This window comes from Magallana gigas, chromosome 5, assembly GCF_963853765.1.
Source record: "Magallana gigas chromosome 5, xbMagGiga1.1, whole genome shotgun sequence".
NCBI classification, from domain to species: domain Eukaryota; kingdom Metazoa; phylum Mollusca; class Bivalvia; order Ostreida; family Ostreidae; genus Magallana; species Magallana gigas.
The window spans coordinates 9,963,954-9,990,374 of record NC_088857.1 but is presented as its reverse complement, the minus strand read 5'-3'; the positions used below and the strand labels follow the sequence as shown (position 1 = coordinate 9,990,374).

General features: G+C 45.7%; 1 protein-coding gene across 1 annotated transcript; it reads right to left on the bottom strand.

The window, feature by feature from the left end:
- Positions 1-175: 175 nt before the first annotated feature.
- LOC136275383 (mucin-2-like) lies at positions 176-24,434 on the bottom strand. Its single transcript, XM_066084291.1, has 21 exons — positions 24,431-24,434; positions 23,657-23,806; positions 23,303-23,425; positions 22,578-22,829; positions 22,300-22,422; positions 19,917-22,051; positions 19,181-19,871; positions 18,788-18,854; positions 16,815-18,474; positions 16,326-16,379; positions 14,991-16,190; positions 13,488-13,559; positions 12,428-13,043; positions 12,035-12,138; positions 9,843-11,720; positions 8,423-8,445; positions 7,107-7,461; positions 5,622-6,218; positions 4,356-4,571; positions 1,984-2,990; positions 176-239 (listed from the first exon to the last, which is right to left on the bottom strand). The coding sequence occupies exons 1-21, from the start codon at positions 24,432-24,434 to the stop codon at positions 176-178; spliced, it is 11,391 nt and encodes a 3,796-aa protein (XP_065940363.1).
- Between the last annotated feature and the right edge of the window lie 1,987 nt (positions 24,435-26,421).

Genomic DNA, 26,421 nt, shown 5'->3' with positions numbered 1-26,421 from the left:
ATTTGTTCTGCTAAAGTAGAAGGAGCCTCAGTTGTTGTACTGGATGGAGTACTAGTAAAAGTGCTGCTACTCTCCGTACTTGTACTTGCAGTGCTGCTCAGTGTTGTTGATGAAGTAGTTGGGGCTTCAGTTGTGCTTGTGCTCGTTGGCAAAGCTGTGGTTGTAGACGTACTTGTCAAAGTCGTCTCTGGAGTACTTGTTGTAGTTGTTGTCGTTTCCGTTGGTGAGGTAGTGGTGGCCTCAGTTGTGGTGCTTGTACTCGTTGGGGGTTGTGTACTTGTTGATGTTGTGCTACTTTCAGTTGTTGTAGATGGAACCTGAGTGGTGGTTGTCGTTGAAGGCGTGGTGGTGCTTGTAGAAGCTGTTGTACTTTCTGGGGTTGTGGTAGTACTCATTTGTTCGGTTGTGGTAGAAGGAGCCTCAGTTGTTGTACTGGATGGAGTACTAGTAGAAGTGCTGCTACTCTCCGTACTTGTACTTGCAGTGCTGCTCAATGTTGTTGATGAAGTAGTTGGGGCTTCAGATGTGCTTGTGCTCGTTGGCAAAGCTGTGGTTGTAGACGTACTTGTCGAAGTCGTCTCTGGAGTACTTGTTGTAGTTGTATTCGTTTCCGTTGTTGAGGTAGTGGTGGCCTCAGTTGTGGTGCTTGTACTCGTTGGGGGTTGTGTACTTGTTGATGTTGTGCTACTTTCAGTTGTTGTAGATGGAACCTGAGTGGTGGTTGTCGTTGAAGGCGTGGTGGTGCTTGTAGAAGCTGTTGTACTTTCTGGGGTTGTGGTAGTACTCATTTGTTCTGCTAAAGTAGAAGGAGCCTCAGTTGTTGTACTGGATGGAGTACTAGTAGAAGTGCTGCTACTCTCCGTACTTGTACTTGCAGTGCTGCTCAGTGTTGTTGATGAAGTAGTTGGGGCTTCAGTTGTGCTTGTGCTCGTTGGCAAAGCTGTGGTTGTAGACGTACTTGTCGAAGTCGTCTCTGGAGTACTTGTTGTAGTCGTAGTCGTTTCCGTTGTTGAGGTAGTGGTGGCCTCAGTTGTGGTGCTTGTACTCGTTGGGGGTTGTGTACTTGTTGATGTTGTGCTACTTTCAGTTGTTGTAGATGGAACCTGAGTGGTGGTTGTCGTTGAAGGCGTGGTGGTGCTTGTAGAAGCTGTTGTACTTTCTGGGGTTGTGGTAGTACTCATTTGTTCTGCTAAAGTAGAAGGAGCCTCAGTTGTTGTACTGGATGGAGTACTAGTAGAAGTGCTGCTACTCTCCGTACTTGTACTTGCAGTGCTGCTCAGTGTTGTTGATGAAGTAGTTGGGGCTTCAGTTGTGCTTGTGCTCGTTGGCAAAGCTGTGGTTGTAGACGTACTTGTCGAAGTCGTCTCTGGAGTACTTGTTGTAGTTGTTGTCGTTTCCGTTGTTGAGGTAGTGGTGGCTTCAGTTGTGGTGCTTGTACTCGTTGGGGGTTGTGTACTTGTTGATGTTGTGCTACTTTCAGTTGTTGTAGATGGAACCTGAGTGGTGGTTGTCGTTGAAGGCGTGGTGGTGCTTGTAGAAGCTGTTGTACTTTCTGGGGTTGTGGTAGTACTCATTTGTTCGGTTGTGGTAGAAGGAGCCTCAGTTGTTGTACTGGATGGAGTACTAGTAGAAGTGCTGCTACTCTCCGTACTTGTACTTGCAGTGCTGCTCAATGTTGTTGATGAAGTAGTTGGGGCTTCAGATGTGCTTGTGCTCGTTGGCAAAGCTGTGGTTGTAGACGTACTTGTCGAAGTCGTCTCTGGAGTACTTGTTGTAGTTGTAGTCGTTTCCGTTGTTGAGGTAGTGGTGGCCTCAGTTGTGGTGCTTGTACTCGTTGGGGGTTGTGTACTTGTTGATGTTGTGCTACTTTCAGTTGTTGTAGATGGAACCTGAGTGGTGGTTGTCGTTGAAGGCGTGGTGGTGCTTGTAGAAGCTGTTGTACTTTCTGGGGTTGTGGTAGTACTCATTTGTTCGGTTGTGGTAGAAGGAGCCTCAGTTGTTGTACTGGATGGAGTACTAGTAGAAGTGCTGCTACTCTCCGTACTTGTACTTGCAGTGCTGCTCAGTGTTGTTGGTGAAGTAGTTGGGGCTTCAGTTGTGCTTGTGCTCGTTGGCAAAGCTGTGGTTGTAGACGTACTTGTCGAAGTCGTCTTTGGAGTACTTGTTGTAGTCGTAGTCGTTTCCGTTGTTGAGGTAGTGGTGGCCTCAGTTTTGGTGCTTGTACTCGTTGAGGGTTGTGTACTTGTTGATGTTGTGCTACTTTCAGTTGTTGTAGATGGAACCTGAGTGGTGGTTGTCGTTGAAGGCGTGGTGGTGCTTGTAGAAGCTGTTGTACTTTCTGGGGTTGTGGTAGTACTCATTTGTTCTGCTAAAGTAGAAGGAGCCTCAGTTGTTGTACTGGATGGAGTACTAGTAGAAGTGCTGCTACTCTCCGTACTTGTACTTGCAGTGCTGCTCAGTGTTGTTGATGAAGTAGTTGGGGCTTCAGTTGTGCTTGTGCTCGTTGGCAAAGCTGTGGTTGTAGACGTACTTGTCGAAGTCGTCTCTGGAGTACTTGTTGTAGTCGTAGTCGTTTCCGTTGTTGAGGTAGTGGTGGCCTCAGTTGTGGTGCTTGTACTCGTTGGGGGTTGTGTACTTGTTGATGTTGTGCTACTTTCAGTTGTTGTAGATGGAACCTGAGTGGTGGTTGTCGTTGAAGGCGTGGTGGTGCTTGTAGAAGCTGTTGTACTTTCTGGGGTTGTGGTAGTACTCATTTGTTCTGCTAAAGTAGAAGGAGCCTCAGTTGTTGTACTGGATGGAGTACTAGTAGAAGTGCTGCTACTCTCCGTACTTGTACTTGCAGTGCTGCTCAGTGTTGTTGATGAAGTAGTTGGGGCTTCAGTTGTGCTTGTGCTCGTTGGCAAAGCTGTGGTTGTAGACGTACTTGTCGAAGTCGTCTCTGGAGTAGTTGTTGTAGTCGTAGTCGTATCCGTTGTTGAGGTAGTGGTGGCCTCAGTTGTGGTGCTTGTACTCGTTGGGGGTTGTGTACTTGTTGATGTTGTGCTACTTTCAGTTGTTGTAGATGGAACCTGAGTGGTGGTTGTCGTTGAAGGCGTGGTGGTGCTTGTAGAAGCTGTTGTACTTTCTGGGGTTGTGGTAGTACTCATTTGTTCGGTTGTGGTAGAAGGAGCCTCAGTTGTTGTACTGGATGGAGTACTAGTAGAAGTGCTGCTACTCTCCGTACTTGTACTTGCAGTGCTGCTCAATGTTGTTGATGAAGTAGTTGGGGCTTCAGATGTGCTTGTGCTCGTTGGCAAAGCTGTGGTTGTAGACGTACTTGTCGAAGTCGTCTCTGGAGTACTTGTTGTAGTTGTAGTCGTTTCCGTTGTTGAGGTAGTGGTGGCCTCAGTTGTGGTGCTTGTACTCGTTGGGGGTTGTGTACTTGTTGATGTTGTGCTACTTTCAGTTGTTGTAGATGGAACCTGAGTGGTGGTTGTCGTTGAAGGCGTGGTGGTGCTTGTAGAAGCTGTTGTACTTTCTGGGGTTGTGGTAGCACTCATTTGTTCGGTTGTGGTAGAAGGAGCCTCAGTTGTTGTACTGGATGGAGTACTAGTAGAAGTGCTGCTACTCTCCGTACTTGTACTTGCAGTGCTGCTCAGTGTTGTTGGTGAAGTAGTTGGGGCTTCAGTTGTGCTTGTGCTCGTTGGCAAAGCTGTGGTTGTAGACGTACTTGTCGAAGTCGTCTCTGGAGTACTTGTTGTAGTCGTAGTCGTATCCGTTGTTGAGGTAGTGGTGGCCTCAGTTGTGGTGCTTGTACTCGTTGGGGGTTGTGTACTTGTTGATGTTGTGCTACTTTCAGTTGTTGTAGATGGAACCTGAGTGGTGGTTGTCGTTGAAGGCGTGGTGGTGCTTGTAGAAGCTGTTGTACTTTCTGGGGTTGTGGTAGTACTCATTTGTTCGGTTGTGGTAGAAGGAGCCTCAGTTGTTGTACTGGATGGAGTACTAGTAGAAGTGCTGCTACTCTCCGTACTTGTACTTGCAGTGCTGCTCAATGTTGTTGATGAAGTAGTTGGGGCTTCAGATGTGCTTGTGCTCGTTGGCAAAGCTGTGGTTGTAGACGTACTTGTCGAAGTCGTCTCTGGAGTACTTGTTGTAGTTGTAGTCGTTTCCGTTGTTGAGGTAGTGGTGGCCTCAGTTGTGGTGCTTGTACTCGTTGGGGGTTGTGTACTTGTTGATGTTGTGCTACTTTCAGTTGTTGTAGATGGAACCTGAGTGGTGGTTGTCGTTGAAGGCGTGGTGGTGCTTGTAGAAGCTGTTGTACTTTCTGGGGTTGTGGTAGCACTCATTTGTTCGGTTGTGGTAGAAGGAGCCTCAGTTGTTGTACTGGATGGAGTACTAGTAGAAGTGCTGCTACTCTCCGTACTTGTACTTGCAGTGCTGCTCAGTGTTGTTGGTGAAGTAGTTGGGGCTTCAGTTGTGCTTGTGCTCGTTGGCAAAGCTGTGGTTGTAGACGTACTTGTCGAAGTCGTCTCTGGAGTACTTGTTGTAGTCGTAGTCGTTTCCGTTGTTGAGGTAGTGGTGGCCTCTGTTTTGGTGCTTGTACTCGTTGAGGGTTGTGTACTTGTTGATGTTGTGCTACTTTCAGTTGTAGATGGAACCTGAGTGGTGGTTGTCGTTGAAGGCGTGGTGGTGCTTGTAGAAGCTGTTGTACTTTCTGGGGTTGTGGTAGTACTCATTTGTTCTGCTAAAGTAGAAGGAGCCTCAGTTGTTGTACTGGATGGAGTACTAGTAGAAGTGCTGCTACTCTCCGTACTTGTACTTGCAGTGCTGCTCAGTGTTGTTGATGAAGTAGTTGGGGCTTCAGTTGTGCTTGTGCTCGTTGGCAAAGCTGTGGTTGTAGACGTACTTGTCGAAGTCGTCTCTGGAGTACTTGTTGTAGTTGTTGTCGTTTCCGTTGTTGAGGTAGTGGTGGCCTCAGTTGTGGTGCTTGTACTCGTTGGGGGTTGTGTACTTGTTGATGTTGTGCTACTTTCAGTTGTTGTAGATGGAACCTGAGTGGTGGTTGTCGTTGAAGGCGTGGTGGTGCTTGTAGAAGCTGTTGTACTTTCTGGGGTTGTGGTAGTACTCATTTGTTCGGTTGTGGTAGAAGGAGCCTCAGTTGTTGTACTGGATGGAGTACTAGTAGAAGTGCTGCTACTCTCCGTACTTGTACTTGCAGTGCTGCTCAGTGTTGTTGATGAAGTAGTTGGGGCTTCAGTTGTGCTTGTGCTCGTTGGCAAAGCTGTGGTTGTAGACGTACTTGTCGAAGTCGTCTCTGGAGTACTTGTTGTAGTCGTAGTCGTTTCCGTTGTTGAGGTAGTGGTGGCCTCAGTTGTGGTGCTTGTACTCGTTGGGGGTTGTGTACTTGTTGATGTTGTGCTACTTTCAGTTGTTGTAGATGGAACCTGAGTGGTGGTTGTCGTTGAAGGCGTGGTGGTGCTTGTAGAAGCTGTTGTACTTTCTGGGGTTGTGGTAGTACTCATTTGTTCGGTTGTGGTAGAAGGAGCCTCAGTTGTTGTACTGGATGGAGTACTAGTAGAAGTGCTGCTACTCTCCGTACTTGTACTTGCAGTGCTGCTCAGTGTTGTTGATGAAGTAGTTGGGGCTTCAGTTGTGCTTGTGCTCGTTGGCAAAGCTGTGGTTGTAGACGTACTTGTCGAAGTCGTCTCTGGAGTACTTGTTGTAGTTGATGTCGTTTCCGTTGTTGAGGTAGTGGTGGCCTCAGTTGTGCTGCTTGTACTCGTTGGGGGTTGTGTACTTGTTGATGTTGTGCTACTTTCAGTTGTTGTAGATGGAACCTGAGTGGTGGTTGTCGTTGAAGGCGTGGTGGTGCTTGTAGAAGCTGTTGTACTTTCTGGGGTTGTGGTAGTACTCATTTGTTCTGCTAAAGTAGAAGGAGCCTCAGTTGTTGTACTGGATGGAGTACTAGTAGAAGTGCTGCTACTCTCCGTACTTGTACTTGCAGTGCTGCTCAGTGTTGTTGATGAAGTAGTTGGGGCTTCAGTTGTGCTTGTGCTCGTTGGCAAAGCTGTGGTTGTAGACGTACTTGTCGAAGTCGTCTCTGGAGTACTTGTTGTAGTTGTTGTCGTTTCCGTTGTTGAGGTAGTGGTGGCCTCAGTTGTGGTGCTTGTACTCGTTGGGGGTTGTGTACTTGTTGATGTTGTGCTACTTTCAGTTGTTGTAGATGGAACCTGAGTGGTGGTTGTCGTTGAAGGCGTGGTGGTGCTTGTAGAAGCTGTTGTACTTTCTGGGGTTGTGGTAGTACTCATTTGTTCGGTTGTGGTAGAAGGAGCCTCAGTTGTTGTACTGGATGGAGTACTAGTAGAAGTGCTGCTACTCTCCGTACTTGTACTTGCAGTGCTGCTCAGTGTTGTTGGTGAAGTAGTTGGGGCTTCAGTTGTGCGTGTGCTCGTTGGCAAAGCTGTGGTTGTAGACGTACTTGTCGAAGTCGTCTCTGGAGTACTTGTTGTAGTTGTAGTCGTTTCCGTTGTTGAGGTAGTAGTGGCCTCAGTTGTGGTGTTTGTACTCGTTGGAGGTTGTGTAATTGTTGATGTTGTGCTACTTTCAGTTGTTGTAGATGGAACCTGAGTGGTGGTTGTCGTTGAAGGCGTGGTGGTGCTTGTAGAAGCTGTTGTACTTTCTGGGGTTGTGGTAGTACTCATTTGTTCTGCTAAAGTAGAAGGAGCCTCAGTTGTTGTACTGGATGGAGTACTAGTAGAAGTGCTGCTACTCTCCGTACTTGTACTAACAGTGCTGCTCAGTGTTGTTGATGAAGTAGTTGGGGCTTCAGTTGTGCTTGTGCTCGTTGGCAAAGCTGTGGTTGTAGACGTACTTGTCGAAGTCGTCTCTGGAGTACTTGTTGTAGTTGTAGTCGTTTCCGTTGCTGAGGTAGTGGTGGCCTCAGTTGTGGTGCTTGTACTCGTTGGGGGTTGTGTACTTGTTGATGTTGTGCTACTTTCAGTTGTTGTAGATGGAACCTGAGTGGTGGTTGTCGTTGAAGGCGTGGTGGTGCTTGTAGAAGCTGTTGTACTTTCTGGGGTTGTGGTAGCACTCATTTGTTCTGCTAAAGTAGAAGGAGCCTCAGTTGTTGTACTGGATGGAGTACTAGTAGAAGTGCTGCTACTCTCCGTACTTGTACTTGCAGTGCTGCTCAGTGTTGTTGATGAAGTAGTTGGGGCTTCAGTTGTGCTTGTGCTCGTTGGCAAAGCTGTGGTTGTAGACGTACTTGTCGAAGTCGTCTCTGGAGTACTTGTTGTAGTCGTAGTCGTTTCCGTTGTTGAGGTAGTGGTGGCCTCAGTTGTGGTGCGTGTACTCGTTGGGGGTTGTGTACTTGTTGATGTTGTGCTACTTTCAGTTGTTGTAGATGGAACCTTAGTGGTGGTTGTTGTTGAAGGCGTGGTGGTGCTTGTAGAAGCTGTTGTACTTTCTGGGGTTGTGGTAGTACTCATTTGTTCGGTTGTGGTAGAAGGAGCCTCAGTTGTTGTACTGGATGGAGTACTAGTAGAAGTGCTGCTACTCTCCGTACTTGTACTTGCAGTGCTGCTCAGTGTTGTTGATGAAGTAGTTGGGGCTTCAGTTGTGCTTGTGCTCGTTGGCAAAGCTGTGGTTGTAGACGTACTTGTCGAAGTCGTCTCTGGAGTACTTGTTGTAGTTGTAGTCGTTTCCGTTGTTGAGGTAGTGGTGGCCTCAGTTGTGGTGCTTGTACTCGTTGGGGGTTGTGTACTTGTTGATGTTGTGCTACTTTCAGTTGTTGTAGATGGAACCTGAGTGGTGGTTGTCGTTGAAGGCGTGGTGGTGCTTGTAGAAGCTGTTGTACTTTCTGGGGTTGTGGTAGTGCTCATTTGTTCGGTTGTGGTAGAAGGAGCCTCAGTTGATGTACTGGATGGAGTACTAGTAGAAGTGCTGCTACTCTCCGTACTTGTACTTGCAGTGCTACTCAGTGTTGTTGATGAAGTAGTTGGGGCTTCAGTTGTGCTTGTGCTCGTTGGCAAAGCTGTGGTTGTAGACGTACTTGTCGAAGTCGTCTCTGGAGTACTTGTTGTAGTTGTAGTCGTTTCCGTTGTTGAGGTAGTGGTGGCCTCAGTTGTGGTGCTTGTACTCGTTGGGGGTTGTGTACTTGTTGATGTTGTGCTACTTTCAGTTGTTGTAGATGGAACCTGAGTGGTGGTTGTCGTTGAAGGCGTGGTGGTGCTTGTAGAAGCTGTTGTACTTTCTGGGGTTGTGGTAGTACTCATTTGTTCGGTTGTGGTAGAAGGAGCCTCAGTTGATGTACTGGATGGAGTACTAGTAGAAGTGCTGCTACTCTCCGTACTTGTACTTGCAGTGCTGCTCAGTGTTTTTGGTGAAGTAGTTGGGGCTTCAGTTGTGCGTGTGCTCGTTGGCAAAGCTGTGGTTGTAGACGTACTTGTCGAAGTCGTCTCTGGAGTACTTGTTGTAGTTGTAGTCGTTTCCGGTGTTGAGGTAGTAGTGGCCTCAGTTGTGGTGCTTGTACTCGTTGGAGGTTGTGTACTTGTTGATGTTGTGCTACTTTCAGTTGTTGTAGATGGAACCTGAGTGGTGGTTGTCGTTGAAGGCGTGGTGGTGCTTGTAGAAGCTGTTGTACTTTCTGGGGTTGTGGTAGTACTCATTTGTTCGGTTGTGGTAGAAGGAGCCTCAGTTGATGTACTGGATGGAGTTCTAGTAGAAGTGCTGCTACTCTCCGTACTTGTACTTGCAGTGCTGCTCAGTGTTGTTGGTGAAGTAGTTGGGGCTTCAGTTGTGCGTGTGCTCGTTGGCAAAGCTGTGGTTGTAGACGTACTTGTCGAAGTCGTCTCTGGAGTACTTGTTGTAGTTGTAGTCGTTTCCGGTGTTGAGGTAGTAGTGGCCTCAGTTGTGGTGCTTGTACTCGTTGGAGGTTGTGTACTTGTTGATGTTGTGCTACTTTCAGTTGTTGTAGATGGAACCTGAGTGGTGGTTGTCGTTGAAGGCGTGGTGGTGCTTGTAGAAGCTGTTGTACTTTCTGGGGTTGTGGTAGTACTCATTTGTTCTGCTAAAGTAGAAGGAGCCTCAGTTGTTGTACTGGATGGAGTACTAGTAGAAGTGCTGCTACTCTCCGTACTTGTACTTGCAGTGCTGCTCAGTGTTGTTGATGAAGTAGTTGGGGCTTCAGTTGTGCTTGTGCTCGTTGGCAAAGCTGTGGTTGTATACGTACTTGTCGAAGTCGTCTCTGGAGTACTTGTTGTAGTCGTAGTCGTTTCCATTGTTGAGGTAGTGGTGGCCTCAGTTGTGGTGCTTGTACTCGTTGGGGGTTGTGTATTTGTTGATATTGTGCTACTTTCAGTTGTTGTAGATGTATCATGAGTGGTGGTTGTCGTTGAAGGCGTGGTGGTGCTTGTAGAAGCTGTTGTACTTTCTGGGGTTGTGGTAGTGCTCATTTGTTCGGTTGTGGTAGAAGGAGCCTCAGTTGATGTACTGGATGGAGTACTAGTAGAAGTGCTGCTACTCTCCGTACTTGTACTTGCAGTGCTGCTCAGTGTTGTTGATGAAGTAGTTGGGGCTTCAGTTGTGCTTGTGCTCGTTGGCAAAGCTGTGGTTGTAGACGTACTTGTCGAAGTCGTCTCTGGAGTACTTGTTGTAGTTGTAGTCGTTTCCGTTGTTGAGGTAGTGGTGGCCTCAGTTGTGGTGCTTGTACTCGTTGGGGGTTGTGTACTTGTTGATGTTGTGCTACTTTCAGTTGTTGTAGATGGAACCTGAGTGGTGGTTGTCGTTGAAGGCGTGGTGGTGCTTGTAGAAGCTGTTGTACTTTCTGGGGTTGTGGTAGTACTCATTTGTTCGGTTGTGGTAGAAGGAGCCTCAGTTGATGTACTGGATGGAGTACTAGTAGTAGTGCTGCTACTCTCCGTACTTGTACTTGCAGTGCTGCTCAGTGTTTTTGGTGAAGTAGTTGGGGCTTCAGTTGTGCGTGTGCTCGTTGGCAAAGCTGTGGTTGTAGACGTACTTGTCGAAGTCGTCTCTGGAGTACTTGTTGTAGTTGTAGTCGTTTCCGGTGTTGAGGTAGTAGTGGCCTCAGTTGTGGTGCTTGTACTCGTTGGAGGTTGTGTACTTGTTGATGATGTGCTACTTTCAGTTGTTGTAGATGGAACCTGAGTGGTGGTTGTCGTTGAAGGCGTGGTGGTGCTTGTAGAAGCTGTTGTACTTTCTGGGGTTGTGGTAGTACTCATTTGTTCGGTTGTGGTAGAAGGAGCCTCAGTTGATGTACTGGATGGAGTACTAGTAGAAGTGCTGCTACTCTCCGTACTTGTACTTGCAGTGCTGCTCAGTGTTTTTGGTGAAGTAGTTGGGGCTTCAGTTGTGCGTGTGCTCGTTGGCAAAGCTGTGGTTGTAGACGTACTTGTCGAAGTCGTCTCTGGAGTACTTGTTGTAGTTGTAGTCGTTTCCGGTGTTGAGGTAGTAGTGGCCTCAGTTGTGGTGCTTGTACTCGTTGGAGGTTGTGTACTTGTTGATGTTGTGCTACTTTCAGTTGTTGTAGATGGAACCTGAGTGGTGGTTGTCGTTGAAGGCGTGGTGGTGCTTGTAGAAGCTGTTGTACTTTCTGGGGTTGTGGTAGTACTCATTTGTTCTGCTAAAGTAGAAGGAGCCTCAGTTGTTGTACTGGATGGAGTACTAGTAGAAGTGCTGCTACTCTCCGTACTTGTACTTGCAGTGCTGCTCAGTGTTGTTGATGAAGTAGTTGGGGCTTCAGTTGTGCTTGTGCTCGTTGGCAAAGCTGTGGTTGTATACGTACTTGTCGAAGTCGTCTCTGGAGTACTTGTTGTAGTCGTAGTCGTTTCCATTGTTGAGGTAGTGGTGGCCTCAGTTGTGGTGCTTGTACTCGTTGGGGGTTGTGTACTTGTTGATATTGTGCTACTTTCAGTTGTTGTAGATGTATCATGAGTGGTGGTTGTCGTTGAAGGCGTGGTGGTGCTTGTAGAAGGTGTTGTACTTTCTGGGGTTGTGGTAGTACTCATTTGTTCGGTTGTGGAAGAAGGAGCCTCAGTTGTTGTACTGGATGGAGTACTAGTAGAAGTGCTGCTACTCTCCGTACTTGTACTTGCAGTGCTGCTCAGTGTTGTTGATGAAGTAGTTGGGGCTTCAGTTGTGCTTGTGCTCGTTGGCAAAGCTGTGGTTGTAGACGTACTTGTCGAAGTCGTCTCTGGAGTACTTGTTGTAGTTGTAGTCGTTTCCGTTGCTGAGGTAGTGGTGGCCTCAGTTGTGGTGCTTGTACTCGTTGGGGGTTGTGTACTTGTTGATGTTGTGCTACTTTCAGTTGTTGTAGATGGAACCTGAGTGGTGGTTGTCGTTGAAGGCGTGGTGGTGCTTGTAGAAGCTGTTGTACTTTCTGGGGTTGTGGTAGTACTCATTTGTTTGGTTGTGGAAGAAGGAGCCTCAGTTGTTGTACTGGATGGAGTACTAGTAGAAGTGCTGCTACTCTCCGTACTTGTACTTGCAGTGCTGCTCAGTGTTGTTGATGAAGTAGTTGGGGCTTCAGTTGTGCTTGTGCTCGTTGGCAAAGCTGTGGTTGTAGACGTACTTGTCGAAGTCGTCTCTGGAGTACTTGTTGTAGTCGTAGTCGTTTCCGTTGTTGAGGTAGTGGTGGCCTCAGTTGTGGTGCTTGTACTCGTTGGGGGTTGTGTACTTGTTGATGTTGTGCTACTTTCAGTTGTTGTAGATGGAACCTGAGTGGTGGTTGTCGTTGAAGGCGTGGTGGTGCTTGTAGAAGCTGTTGTACTTTCTGGGGTTGTGGTAGTACTCATTTGTTCTGCTAAAGTAGAAGGAGCCTCAGTTGTTGTACTGGATGGAGTACTAGTAGAAGTGCTGCTACTCTCCGTACTTGTACTTGCAGTGCTGCTCAGTGTTGTTGATGAAGTAGTTGGGGCTTCAGTTGTGCTTGTGCTCGTTGGCAAAGCTGTGGTTGTAGACGTACTTGTCGAAGTCGTCTCTGGAGTACTTGTTGTAGTTGTGCTTGTGCTCGTTGGCAAAGCTGTGGTTGTAGACGTACTTGTCGAAGTCGTCTCTGGAGTACTTGTTGTAGTCGTAGTCGTTTTCGTTGTTGAGGTAGTGGTGGCCTCAGTTGTGGTGCTTGTACTCGTTGGGGGTTGTGTACTTGTTGATGTTGTGATACTTTCAGTTGTTGTAGATGGAACCTGAGTGGTGGTTGTCGTTGAAGGCGTGGTGGTGCTTGTAGAAGCTGTTGTACTTTCTGGGGTTGTGGTAGTACTCATTTGTTCGGTTGTGGTAGAAGGAGCCTCAGTTGTTGTACTGGATGGAGTACTAGTAGAAGTGCTGCTACTCTCCGTACTTGTACTTGCAGTGCTGCTCAGTGTTGTTGGTGAAGTAGTTGGGGCTTCAGTTGTGCTTGTGCTCGTTGGCAAAGCTGTGGTTGTAGACGTACTTGTCGAAGTCGTCTCTGGAGTACTTGTAGTTGTAGTCGATTCCGGTGTTGAGGTAGTGGTGGCCTCAGTTGTGGTGCTTGTACTCGTTGGGGGTTGTGTACTTGTTGATATTGTGCTACTTTCAGTTGTTGTAGATGGAACCTGAGTGGTGGTTGTCGTTGAAGGCGTGGTGGTGCTTGTAGAAGCTGTTTTACTTTTTGGGGTTGTGGTAGTACTCATTTGTTTGGTTGTGGAAGAAGGAGCCTCAGTTGTTGTACTGGATGGAGTACTAGTAGAAGTGCTGCTACTCTCCGTACTTGTACTTGCAGTGCTGCTCAGTGTTGTTGATGAAGTAGTTGGGGCTTCAGTTGTGCTTGTGCTCGTTGGCAAAGCTGTGGTTGTAGACGTACTTGTCGAAGTCGTCTCTGGAGTACTTGTTGTAGTCGTAGTCGTTTTCGTTGTTGAGGTAGTGGTGGCCTCAGTTGTGGTGCTTGTACTCGTTGGGGGTTGTGTACTTGTTGATGTTGTGATACTTTCAGTTGTTGTAGATGGAACCTGAGTGGTGGTTGTCGTTGAAGGCGTGGTGGTGCTTGTAGAAGCTGTTGTACTTTCTGGGGTTGTGGTAGTACTCATTTGTTCGGCTGTGGTAGAAGGAGCCTCAGTTGTTGTACTGGATGGAGTACTAGTAGAAGTGCTGCTACTCTCCGTACTTGTACTTGCAGTGCTGCTCAGTGTTGTTGATGAAGTAGTTGGGGCTTCAGTTGTGCTTGTGCTCGTTGGCAAAGCTGTGGTTGTAGACGTACTTGTCGAAGTCGTCTCTGGAGTACTTGTTGTAGTTGTAGTCGTTTCCGTTGTTGAGGTAGTAGTGGCCTCAGTTGTGGTGTTTGTACTCGTTGGAGGTTGTGTAATTGTTGATGTTGTGCTACTTTCAGTTGTTGTAGATGGAACCTGAGTGGTGGTTGTCGTTGAAGGCGTGCTGGTGCTTGTAGAAGCTGTTGTACTTTCTGGGGTTGTGGTAGTACTCATTTGTTCTGCTAAAGTAGAAGGAGCCTCAGTTGTTGTACTGGATGGAGTACTAGTAGAAGTGCTGCTACTCTCCGTACTTGTACTAACAGTGCTGCTCAGTGTTGTTGATGAAGTAGTTGGGGCTTCAGTTGTGCTTGTGCTCGTTGGCAAAGCTGTGGTTGTAGACGTACTTGTCGAAGTCGTCTCTGGAGTACTTGTTGTAGTTGTAGTCGTTTCCGTTGCTGAGGTAGTGGTGGCCTCAGTTGTGGTGCTTGTACTCGTTGGGGGTTGTGTACTTGTTGATGTTGTGCTACTTTCAGTTGTTGTAGATGGAACCTGAGTGGTGGTTGTCGTTGAAGGCGTGGTGGTGCTTGTAGAAGCTGTTGTACTTTCTGGGGTTGTGGTAGCACTCATTTGTTCTGCTAAAGTAGAAGGAGCCTCAGTTGTTGTACTGGATGGAGTACTAGTAGAAGTGCTGCTACTCTCCGTACTTGTACTTGCAGTGCTGCTCAGTGTTGTTGATGAAGTAGTTGGGGCTTCAGTTGTGCTTGTGCTCGTTGGCAAAGCTGTGGTTGTAGACGTACTTGTCGAAGTCGTCTCTGGAGTACTTGTTGTAGTCGTAGTCGTTTCCGTTGTTGAGGTAGTGGTGGCCTCAGTTGTGGTGCGTGTACTCGTTGGGGGTTGTGTACTTGTTGATGTTGTGCTACTTTCAGTTGTTGTAGATGGAACCTTAGTGGTGGTTGTTGTTGAAGGCGTGGTGGTGCTTGTAGAAGCTGTTGTACTTTCTGGGGTTGTGGTAGTACTCATTTGTTCGGTTGTGGTAGAAGGAGCCTCAGTTGTTGTACTGGATGGAGTACTAGTAGAAGTGCTGCTACTCTCCGTACTTGTACTTGCAGTGCTGCTCAGTGTTGTTGATGAAGTAGTTGGGGCTTCAGTTGTGCTTGTGCTCGTTGGCAAAGCTGTGGTTGTAGACGTACTTGTCGAAGTCGTCTCTGGAGTACTTGTTGTAGTTGTAGTCGTTTCCGTTGTTGAGGTAGTGGTGGCCTCAGTTGTGGTGCTTGTACTCGTTGGGGGTTGTGTACTTGTTGATGTTGTGCTACTTTCAGTTGTTGTAGATGGAACCTGAGTGGTGGTTGTCGTTGAAGGCGTGGTGGTGCTTGTAGAAGCTGTTGTACTTTCTGGGGTTGTGGTAGTGCTCATTTGTTCGGTTGTGGTAGAAGGAGCCTCAGTTGATGTACTGGATGGAGTACTAGTAGAAGTGCTGCTACTCTCCGTACTTGTACTTGCAGTGCTACTCAGTGTTGTTGATGAAGTAGTTGGGGCTTCAGTTGTGCTTGTGCTCGTTGGCAAAGCTGTGGTTGTAGACGTACTTGTCGAAGTCGTCTCTGGAGTACTTGTTGTAGTTGTAGTCGTTTCCGTTGTTGAGGTAGTGGTGGCCTCAGTTGTGGTGCTTGTACTCGTTGGGGGTTGTGTACTTGTTGATGTTGTGCTACTTTCAGTTGTTGTAGATGGAACCTGAGTGGTGGTTGTCGTTGAAGGCGTGGTGGTGCTTGTAGAAGCTGTTGTACTTTCTGGGGTTGTGGTAGTACTCATTTGTTCGGTTGTGGTAGAAGGAGCCTCAGTTGATGTACTGGATGGAGTACTAGTAGAAGTGCTGCTACTCTCCGTACTTGTACTTGCAGTGCTGCTCAGTGTTTTTGGTGAAGTAGTTGGGGCTTCAGTTGTGCGTGTGCTCGTTGGCAAAGCTGTGGTTGTAGACGTACTTGTCGAAGTCGTCTCTGGAGTACTTGTTGTAGTTGTAGTCGTTTCCGGTGTTGAGGTAGTAGTGGCCTCAGTTGTGGTGCTTGTACTCGTTGGAGGTTGTGTACTTGTTGATGTTGTGCTACTTTCAGTTGTTGTAGATGGAACCTGAGTGGTGGTTGTCGTTGAAGGCGTGGTGGTGCTTGTAGAAGCTGTTGTACTTTCTGGGGTTGTGGTAGTACTCATTTGTTCGGTTGTGGTAGAAGGAGCCTCAGTTGATGTACTGGATGGAGTTCTAGTAGAAGTGCTGCTACTCTCCGTACTTGTACTTGCAGTGCTGCTCAGTGTTGTTGGTGAAGTAGTTGGGGCTTCAGTTGTGCGTGTGCTCGTTGGCAAAGCTGTGGTTGTAGACGTACTTGTCGAAGTCGTCTCTGGAGTACTTGTTGTAGTTGTAGTCGTTTCCGGTGTTGAGGTAGTAGTGGCCTCAGTTGTGGTGCTTGTACTCGTTGGAGGTTGTGTACTTGTTGATGTTGTGCTACTTTCAGTTGTTGTAGATGGAACCTGAGTGGTGGTTGTCGTTGAAGGCGTGGTGGTGCTTGTAGAAGCTGTTGTACTTTCTGGGGTTGTGGTAGTACTCATTTGTTCTGCTAAAGTAGAAGGAGCCTCAGTTGTTGTACTGGATGGAGTACTAGTAGAAGTGCTGCTACTCTCCGTACTTGTACTTGCAGTGCTGCTCAGTGTTGTTGATGAAGTAGTTGGGGCTTCAGTTGTGCTTGTGCTCGTTGGCAAAGCTGTGGTTGTATACGTACTTGTCGAAGTCGTCTCTGGAGTACTTGTTGTAGTCGTAGTCGTTTCCATTGTTGAGGTAGTGGTGGCCTCAGTTGTGGTGCTTGTACTCGTTGGGGGTTGTGTATTTGTTGATATTGTGCTACTTTCAGTTGTTGTAGATGTATCATGAGTGGTGGTTGTCGTTGAAGGCGTGGTGGTGCTTGTAGAAGCTGTTGTACTTTCTGGGGTTGTGGTAGTGCTCATTTGTTCGGTTGTGGTAGAAGGAGCCTCAGTTGATGTACTGGATGGAGTACTAGTAGAAGTGCTGCTACTCTCCGTACTTGTACTTGCAGTGCTGCTCAGTGTTGTTGATGAAGTAGTTGGGGCTTCAGTTGTGCTTGTGCTCGTTGGCAAAGCTGTGGTTGTAGACGTACTTGTCGAAGTCGTCTCTGGAGTACTTGTTGTAGTTGTAGTCGTTTCCGTTGTTGAGGTAGTGGTGGCCTCAGTTGTGGTGCTTGTACTCGTTGGGGGTTGTGTACTTGTTGATGTTGTGCTACTTTCAGTTGTTGTAGATGGAACCTGAGTGGTGGTTGTCGTTGAAGGCGTGGTGGTGCTTGTAGAAGCTGTTGTACTTTCTGGGGTTGTGGTAGTACTCATTTGTTCGGTTGTGGTAGAAGGAGCCTCAGTTGATGTACTGGATGGAGTACTAGTAGTAGTGCTGCTACTCTCCGTACTTGTACTTGCAGTGCTGCTCAGTGTTTTTGGTGAAGTAGTTGGGGCTTCAGTTGTGCGTGTGCTCGTTGGCAAAGCTGTGGTTGTAGACGTACTTGTCGAAGTCGTCTCTGGAGTACTTGTTGTAGTTGTAGTCGTTTCCGGTGTTGAGGTAGTAGTGGCCTCAGTTGTGGTGCTTGTACTCGTTGGAGGTTGTGTACTTGTTGATGATGTGCTACTTTCAGTTGTTGTAGATGGAACCTGAGTGGTGGTTGTCGTTGAAGGCGTGGTGGTGCTTGTAGAAGCTGTTGTACTTTCTGGGGTTGTGGTAGTACTCATTTGTTCGGTTGTGGTAGAAGGAGCCTCAGTTGATGTACTGGATGGAGTACTAGTAGAAGTGCTGCTACTCTCCGTACTTGTACTTGCAGTGCTGCTCAGTGTTTTTGGTGAAGTAGTTGGGGCTTCAGTTGTGCGTGTGCTCGTTGGCAAAGCTGTGGTTGTAGACGTACTTGTCGAAGTCGTCTCTGGAGTACTTGTTGTAGTTGTAGTCGTTTCCGGTGTTGAGGTAGTAGTGGCCTCAGTTGTGGTGCTTGTACTCGTTGGAGGTTGTGTACTTGTTGATGTTGTGCTACTTTCAGTTGTTGTAGATGGAACCTGAGTGGTGGTTGTCGTTGAAGGCGTGGTGGTGCTTGTAGAAGCTGTTGTACTTTCTGGGGTTGTGGTAGTACTCATTTGTTCTGCTAAAGTAGAAGGAGCCTCAGTTGTTGTACTGGATGGAGTACTAGTAGAAGTGCTGCTACTCTCCGTACTTGTACTTGCAGTGCTGCTCAGTGTTGTTGATGAAGTAGTTGGGGCTTCAGTTGTGCTTGTGCTCGTTGGCAAAGCTGTGGTTGTATACGTACTTGTCGAAGTCGTCTCTGGAGTACTTGTTGTAGTCGTAGTCGTTTCCATTGTTGAGGTAGTGGTGGCCTCAGTTGTGGTGCTTGTACTCGTTGGGGGTTGTGTACTTGTTGATATTGTGCTACTTTCAGTTGTTGTAGATGTATCATGAGTGGTGGTTGTCGTTGAAGGCGTGGTGGTGCTTGTAGAAGGTGTTGTACTTTCTGGGGTTGTGGTAGTACTCATTTGTTCGGTTGTGGAAGAAGGAGCCTCAGTTGTTGTACTGGATGGAGTACTAGTAGAAGTGCTGCTACTCTCCGTACTTGTACTTGCAGTGCTGCTCAGTGTTGTTGATGAAGTAGTTGGGGCTTCAGTTGTGCTTGTGCTCGTTGGCAAAGCTGTGGTTGTAGACGTACTTGTCGAAGTCGTCTCTGGAGTACTTGTTGTAGTTGTAGTCGTTTCCGTTGCTGAGGTAGTGGTGGCCTCAGTTGTGGTGCTTGTACTCGTTGGGGGTTGTGTACTTGTTGATGTTGTGCTACTTTCAGTTGTTGTAGATGGAACCTGAGTGGTGGTTGTCGTTGAAGGCGTGGTGGTGCTTGTAGAAGCTGTTGTACTTTCTGGGGTTGTGGTAGTACTCATTTGTTTGGTTGTGGAAGAAGGAGCCTCAGTTGTTGTACTGGATGGAGTACTAGTAGAAGTGCTGCTACTCTCCGTACTTGTACTTGCAGTGCTGCTCAGTGTTGTTGATGAAGTAGTTGGGGCTTCAGTTGTGCTTGTGCTCGTTGGCAAAGCTGTGGTTGTAGACGTACTTGTCGAAGTCGTCTCTGGAGTACTTGTTGTAGTCGTAGTCGTTTCCGTTGTTGAGGTAGTGGTGGCCTCAGTTGTGGTGCTTGTACTCGTTGGGGGTTGTGTACTTGTTGATGTTGTGCTACTTTCAGTTGTTGTAGATGGAACCTGAGTGGTGGTTGTCGTTGAAGGCGTGGTGGTGCTTGTAGAAGCTGTTGTACTTTCTGGGGTTGTGGTAGTACTCATTTGTTCTGCTAAAGTAGAAGGAGCCTCAGTTGTTGTACTGGATGGAGTACTAGTAGAAGTGCTGCTACTCTCCGTACTTGTACTTGCAGTGCTGCTCAGTGTTGTTGATGAAGTAGTTGGGGCTTCAGTTGTGCTTGTGCTCGTTGGCAAAGCTGTGGTTGTAGACGTACTTGTCGAAGTCGTCTCTGGAGTACTTGTTGTAGTTGTGCTTGTGCTCGTTGGCAAAGCTGTGGTTGTAGACGTACTTGTCGAAGTCGTCTCTGGAGTACTTGTTGTAGTCGTAGTCGTTTTCGTTGTTGAGGTAGTGGTGGCCTCAGTTGTGGTGCTTGTACTCGTTGGGGGTTGTGTACTTGTTGATGTTGTGATACTTTCAGTTGTTGTAGATGGAACCTGAGTGGTGGTTGTCGTTGAAGGCGTGGTGGTGCTTGTAGAAGCTGTTGTACTTTCTGGGGTTGTGGTAGTACTCATTTGTTCGGTTGTGGTAGAAGGAGCCTCAGTTGTTGTACTGGATGGAGTACTAGTAGAAGTGCTGCTACTCTCCGTACTTGTACTTGCAGTGCTGCTCAGTGTTGTTGGTGAAGTAGTTGGGGCTTCAGTTGTGCTTGTGCTCGTTGGCAAAGCTGTGGTTGTAGACGTACTTGTCGAAGTCGTCTCTGGAGTACTTGTAGTTGTAGTCGATTCCGGTGTTGAGGTAGTGGTGGCCTCAGTTGTGGTGCTTGTACTCGTTGGGGGTTGTGTACTTGTTGATATTGTGCTACTTTCAGTTGTTGTAGATGGAACCTGAGTGGTGGTTGTCGTTGAAGGCGTGGTGGTGCTTGTAGAAGCTGTTTTACTTTTTGGGGTTGTGGTAGTACTCATTTGTTTGGTTGTGGAAGAAGGAGCCTCAGTTGTTGTACTGGATGGAGTACTAGTAGAAGTGCTGCTACTCTCCGTACTTGTACTTGCAGTGCTGCTCAGTGTTGTTGATGAAGTAGTTGGGGCTTCAGTTGTGCTTGTGCTCGTTGGCAAAGCTGTGGTTGTAGACGTACTTGTCGAAGTCGTCTCTGGAGTACTTGTTGTAGTCGTAGTCGTTTTCGTTGTTGAGGTAGTGGTGGCCTCAGTTGTGGTGCTTGTACTCGTTGGGGGTTGTGTACTTGTTGATGTTGTGATACTTTCAGTTGTTGTAGATGGAACCTGAGTGGTGGTTGTCGTTGAAGGCGTGGTGGTGCTTGTAGAAGCTGTTGTACTTTCTGGGGTTGTGGTAGTACTCATTTGTTCGGCTGTGGTAGAAGGAGCCTCAGTTGTTGTACTGGATGGAGTACTAGTAGAAGTGCTGCTACTCTCCGTACTTGTACTTGCAGTGCTGCTCAGTGTTGTTGATGAAGTAGTTGGGGCTTCAGTTGTGCTTGTGCTCGTTGGCAAAGCTGTGGTTGTAGACGTACTTGTCGAAGTCGTCTCTGGAGTACTTGTTGTAGTTGTGCTTGTGCTCGTTGGCAAAGCTGTGGTTGTAGACGTACTTGTCGAAGTCGTCTCTGGAGTACTTGTTGTAGTCGTAGTCGTTTTCGTTGTTGAGGTAGTGGTGGCCTCAGTTGTGGTGCTTGTACTCGTTGGGGGTTGTGTACTTGTTGATGTTGTGATACTTTCAGTTGTTGTAGATGGAACCTGAGTGGTGGTTGTCGTTGAAGGCGTGGTGGTGCTTGTAGAAGCTGTTGTACTTTCTGGGGTTGTGGTAGTACTCATTTGTTCGGTTGTGGTAGAAGGAGCCTCAGTTGTTGTACTGGATGGAGTACTAGTAGAAGTGCTGCTACTCTCCGTACTTGTACTTGCAGTGCTGCTCAGTGTTGTTGGTGAAGTAGTTGGGGCTTCAGTTGTGCGTGTGCTCGTTGGCAAAGCTGTGGTTGTAGACGTACTTGTCGAAGTCGTCTCTGGAGTACTTGTTGTAGTTGTAGTCGTTTCCGGTGTTGAGGTAGTAGTGGCCTCAGTTGTGGTGCTTGTACTCGTTGGGGGTTGTGTACTTGTTGATGTTGTGCTACTTTCAGTTGTTGTAGATGGAACCTGAGTGGTGGTTGTCGTTGAAGGCGTGGTGGTGCTTGTAGAAGCTGTTGTACTTTCTGGGGTTGTGGTAGTACTCATTTGTTCTGCTAAAGTAGAAGGAGACTCAGTTGTTGTACTGGATGGAGTACTAGTAGAAGTGCTGCTACTCTCCGTACTTGTACTTGCAGTGCTGCTCAGTGTTGTTGATGAAGTAGTTGGGGCTTCAGTTGTGCTTGTGCTCGTTGGCAAAGCTGTGGTTGTAGACGTACTTGTCGAAGTCGTACTTGTTGTAGTCGTAGTCGGTTCCGTTGCTGAGGTAGTGGTGGCCTCAGTTGTGGTGCTTGTACTCGTTGGGGGTTGTGTACTTGTTGATGTTGTGCTACTTTCAGTTGTTGTAGATGGAACCTGAGTGGTGGTTGTCGTTGAAGGCGTGGTGGTGCTTGTAGAAGTTGTTGTACTTTCTGGGGTTGTGGTAGTACTCATTTGTTCGGTTGTGGTAGAAGGAGCCTCAGTTGTTGTACTGGATGGAGTACTAGTAGAAGTGCTGCTACTCTCCGTACTTGTACTTGCAGTGCTGCTCAGTGTTGTTGAGGAAGTAGTCGGGGCTTCAGTTGTGCTTGTGCTCGTTGGCAAAGCTGTGGTTGTAGACGCACTTGTCGAAGTCGTCTCTGGAGTAGTTGTAGTTGTAGTCGTTTCCGTTGCTGAAGGATCTTGAGCAGGGCTTTTGGTTGGATTTGTTAGGGGTTCTGTACTTGTAATGTTACTTTCAGATGTTGTTGATGGAAAATGAGTAGTTGTTGTCTCCTGTCCTGCTGTGTTTACTAAAATTGTAGAAGTACCTGTAGTTGTTGTAGTATCAGGAATTAATATAGTTGTTGGCACCTTAGTTTCACTTTGAGTTGTTATAATCATTAGTACTGTTGTTGTAGTTTGAGTTGTGGTTGTTGTAGGCACAGTGGTTGTAGTTTGAGTTGTGGTTGTTGTAGGCACAGTGGTTGTAATTTGGGTTGTTGTTGCTGTTGGCACTGTGGTTGTACTTTGGGTTGTGGTTGTTGTTGGCACAGTGGTTGTACTTTGGGTTGTGGTTGTTGTTGGTAATGTGGTTGTACTTTGGGTTGTGGTTGTTGTAGGCACTCTGGTAGTACTTTGGGTTGTGGTTGTTGTTGGCACTGTGGTTGTACTTTGGGTTGTGGTTGTTGTTGGCACTGTGGTTGTACTTTGGGTTGTGGTTGTTGTTGGCACTTTGGTTGTACTTTGGGTTGTGGTTGTTGTTGGCACAGTGGTTGTACTTTGGATTGTGGTTGTTGTTGGCACAGTGGTTGTACTTTGGGTTGTGGTTGTTGTTGGCTTTTGAGTAGTTGTAGTAGGAATTAGATTACATGTTTTCCTATCAGTATCCAGTTCATATCCTTGGTTACAGTAACAGAGGTAACTTCCTTCTAAATTACTACATCCCTGGCTACAGTTATGGATACTTGTGGAACATTCATCAATATCTGTAAAATAAATAAAAGTTAAGGCATTACCAAATGCCATATATTGAGAAAAATTATTTATATTACCAGAAATAAACATCTCTGATTTTAGTGTATGTGAAAATGGTGTTTCTTTTCCTTTCTAAAAATGATAATTACAACATGCCTTAACCTTTAGGATAATACACATGAAGAAAGCATTTGTTCTTCATTAACAGGTTTTATCTAATCCATAAAAACGAACATTCGTTCTACATAAAGAAACAAACCTTGACATGAGATATTGTTCGGCCGCAGACTGAACCCTGGACTACAGGAACAGTTGTAGCTCCCCTCAGTGTTTATACACAGCTGTTGACAAATGGCCTGACCATTGCTGCACTCATCCACATCTACAATATTCAAATGAATTTTTGCAAATGCACATCACAGAAAAAAACACTATTCCTTATTCATTATATGAGATACATTTTTTTACAGAATAGACACCAAACTGAAAATCTCTGGACAACAAGTTTAAAATACATTTGATTCCCTGGCACTTCACCTTGACATCCACCATTTTGATCGCTCTGAAATCCAGAACTACAGGTGCAGGTGTAGGAGCCTGGGTTGTCCACACAGACCTGACTAGCGTTACAGGGCGACGTCAGACATTCATTGATGTTGGTATCACACAGGGTTCCATTCCATCCCTGCTGACATACACAGCCCACAATGGGGTCACAGGATGAGGCCCCCACCCCACAATTACAGGGGGTGGTACAGTTAGGGCCCCACGAATTGGTCTCACTACAACCTAAAAAGGAAGCAATTATCCTGAAAATCTGACGCAGTATAAACAGCAACAAGCTGAGTATTCATTTTAAAAAAGAAGTTTAATGCTTGCATTTGCCAGAATGCCATTGTTTACTATAATAGTATCATCCTTTGAAATCAAATTTCCATTTTCTAAACCCAGCCACCCATTCAAAGAAAATAACAAAAAATCTGTTAGCAAGTCACTGTATTGGAAAATTACGAATGTCATGCAATGAAAAGCAAATTGAATTATGTCAATTTAAATCCAAATTAAGCAGTTGCTGATACAAAATTTATTTAGAAGTTTGAAAGCCATAGCAAACATGGACATGTCAAGAACACTGGAGTGACAAATGAATGAAATGACAAATGAATGGGGAAACATAACATTTTTCAGGACATGACCTATGTCTATCAATGACTTATAAATAGTTGAACTATAATTTTGGAGGCATTTTTTAGATTGATTACTTTCGCAAGTTTTCTGATTGGTGGTAAGTTTGTATCCGTCTGGACAGCTACAAGAGAAGCTTCCACTGATATCAGTGCAGACGTGGGAACAGCCAGAAATGTTTCTCTCGCACTCGTTGATATCTGAAAATGGACAAAGGTAATTTGTCAGAAAACTATTGGGTCATCTGTATTACATCAGAATATTGTAATTTTGGTAATAATGCCATATTTGATTGGCTACAGTGATCTGCTCGGAAATATCAAAAGTGCAATCATCAAGAGTTGTGTTACATGTGTATTATATCCATACAGAGGTTAATGTAAAATTTCCCCCTGATATAAAGCAAAATACTGGTAAGCAAACTGTCTTACTTGGACACAGTGAGAATCCTGATGCATTGACCTGGAGCTCGTAGCCAGAGTCACAGAAACAGTAGGCCACATTGGAAGCATTGACAGTGCAGCCGCCATGTGTTGTGTCACATGTCCCATCCACACTGGCTCCCAGACATGGATTGCTGGCTACAACCAGAACAGCAAAAACAATTAGCAGCGACCATCAGCAAGCTGAAGAGCTTGTCACAGCGACAATCAGCAAGCTACAGAGCTTGTCACAGCGCCAATCAGCAAGCTACAGAGCTTGTCACAGCGACCATCAGCAAGCTACAGAACTTGTCACAGCGACCATCAGCAAGCTACAGAGCTTGTCACAGCGACAATCAGTAAGCTACAGAGCTTGTCACAGTGACCATCAGCAAGCTACAGAGCTTGTCACAGCGCCAATCAGCAAGCTACAGAGCTTGTCACAGTGATCATCAGCAAGCTACAGAACTTGTCACAGCGACCATCAGCAAGCTACAGAGCTTGTCACAGCAACAATCAGTAAGCTACAGAGCTTGTCATAGCGACCATCAGCAAGCTACAGAGCTTGTCATAGCGACAATCAGTAAGCTACAGTGCTTGTCACAGCGACAATCTGCAAGCTACAGAGCTTTTCAATGAATTAAAGTACAAAATGTTTTCTGGTCCTTTCATACCAATCAGGTATAGGTTTATTTTCTCCTGTAGCAAATGCTATGTAATACTACGCTGCGCAGCTAATACCGTTTTTCCTTTATGCTATAAGACACGCCCATTTTGTGTCACTCATCTTTTATGAAGTTATTTGGCTATAAGGTTTAAAATTGCTTTGTATTGTTATCACAGACAAAGAAAGTTGAAAATGTAAATATATAACGTTCTTTTACATTCAGAATACTTACATTTCACACAACTAGTTCGATCATCTTGAAGTTGGTATCCTATTAAACAAGTACAAAAATAACTTCCGATAGTGTTGTGACAGTTCTGGGAGCAAGAAGCTATTCCTTCAAGACATTCATCAACATCTGAAATCACAAAGATCAAGTTGTACAAATTTGTACATAATTATATATAACATATAAGCTATCCTATTGTATCTTTAATGCTGATTTCCTAAGCTTGACAGAAAGTCAGTTAAGTTAATATGACTTCTATCATTAAGGTATAACATAAATATCTCTAGCAACAGCTACAGAACTGCGCAAAAGCTAACCGGAAAAATTCAAGTTGAAAGACCACACTGCTAAGTTCCATATGTACATGTGAAAACATGCAACTTATGGCCAGAAACAAACTTGCCCTGGTGTTAGATTTACCAACAAAATTTCTCAACACATTATGTGGAGCAACAGTTTTTCTTGTTTCCACATACCTATACAGATTCCAGAGGTGGCGTTTCTCTGGTACCCTGTCTTACATGGACACAGGAAGGACCCAGGGACATCCTGGCAGTACTCTGTAGACGTACAGTTATCTAGTGACTCAGAACACTCATCCACATCTAAAATATACAAAGTAAAAGCAATAAACTGGTTTATGTCTAAGCTCAAAATAGTGGATATAACAAGGGGATAAAACTAATTACAATATCAATGTCTTACAAATTAACACATGAGACTATAAAATAATGCATGCATGTTAAATAGCACTGTAATACATATACAAACTAAATCAGGTCTGCGTGTGTTCATTGTTATTAATATTTATATAGTTCAGTTTTAACTTTTTTATAAATAACTATACATAATCAATATTTAGAACAACTAGTAAGACAATAAAAGCCCCTCTTACTCTGACAGGATCCAGCAGCGCTCCTCCTGTATCCAGGGATACACTGACAACTGTAGGAGCCCCTGTTATCTACACACACTTCTGTGGCTGAACACAAACTGGGGTCTACACACTCATTGATGTTAGTGTTACATTGGACTCCCGACCAACCAGCCTTGCACACACATCCTCTCACACTGTCACAACGCAAAGCATTCTGGGAACAGTCACATGATGTGTTGCAATTGTATCCCCAGTGCATAGAGTCACAACCTATCATGACAAATAAAATTCTCAAAAGATAGCTTATATGCTAAAATGTTAAAGGGGTAAGGTCATGATTTTGGTTAAAAATCTTTTTTTTTCAATTTTAATGTTTATATTGCTGCAGTAAGGCATTTTTAATAGTCAACAAAAAAAATGTGAGTGTCATTTTTTTGAGTTGTAAGGGAGTTACAGAGCTTACAATGTTTTGCTATGTATAAACAAATCCTTTGTTTACATTTTGAATGTTGAGGTGAAAATTCCAGTTTAAGACCTAAAAGGAATGTGTTATATCTCAGGAACTGTTTATTCATGCCTAAAAATGAATAAGAAGATTGACAAATTGGCTAGAAAAATATTTTTTACTGGTATATTAAACCTTTGTAAACATAAACAGGGCACGAGCCTTGTTTACATGACAAAGAATTGTGAGCCCTGTATCTTGCTTATAACTCTAAGGCTGACGTCGCGACTCTCAGATTTCATTTTATTATTAGAAATGCCTTCTTAAAGCATTGTATTAAATGATAAAAATAGAAAAATAGAATTTGACCAAAATCGTGACCATGCCGCTTTAATGTTAAATGAGCAGAAACGACAAATTTACCGGAACAAGATGACTTGTCTTCTTGTAGCTTGTATCCAATGAAACAACTGCATGTAAAACCTCCGTCTGTGTTGGAACACACTTGGGAACACTGCCCACTATTCTCACACTCATTCACATCTTTAAGTAATAG

Bases quoted from the DNA above. Each gene is read 5' to 3' on its own strand.
- LOC136275383 (XM_066084291.1), bottom strand. The intron at 18,475-18,787 runs GTACGTCTACAA...TTCAACGACAAC, and splicing joins TCCAGAGACGACTTCGACAA to CACCACTCAGGTTCCATCTA. The intron at 2,991-4,355 runs ACTGAGGCTCCT...ACCACAACTGAG, and splicing joins GTACTCCATCCAGTACAACA to GCCACCACTACCTCAACAAC.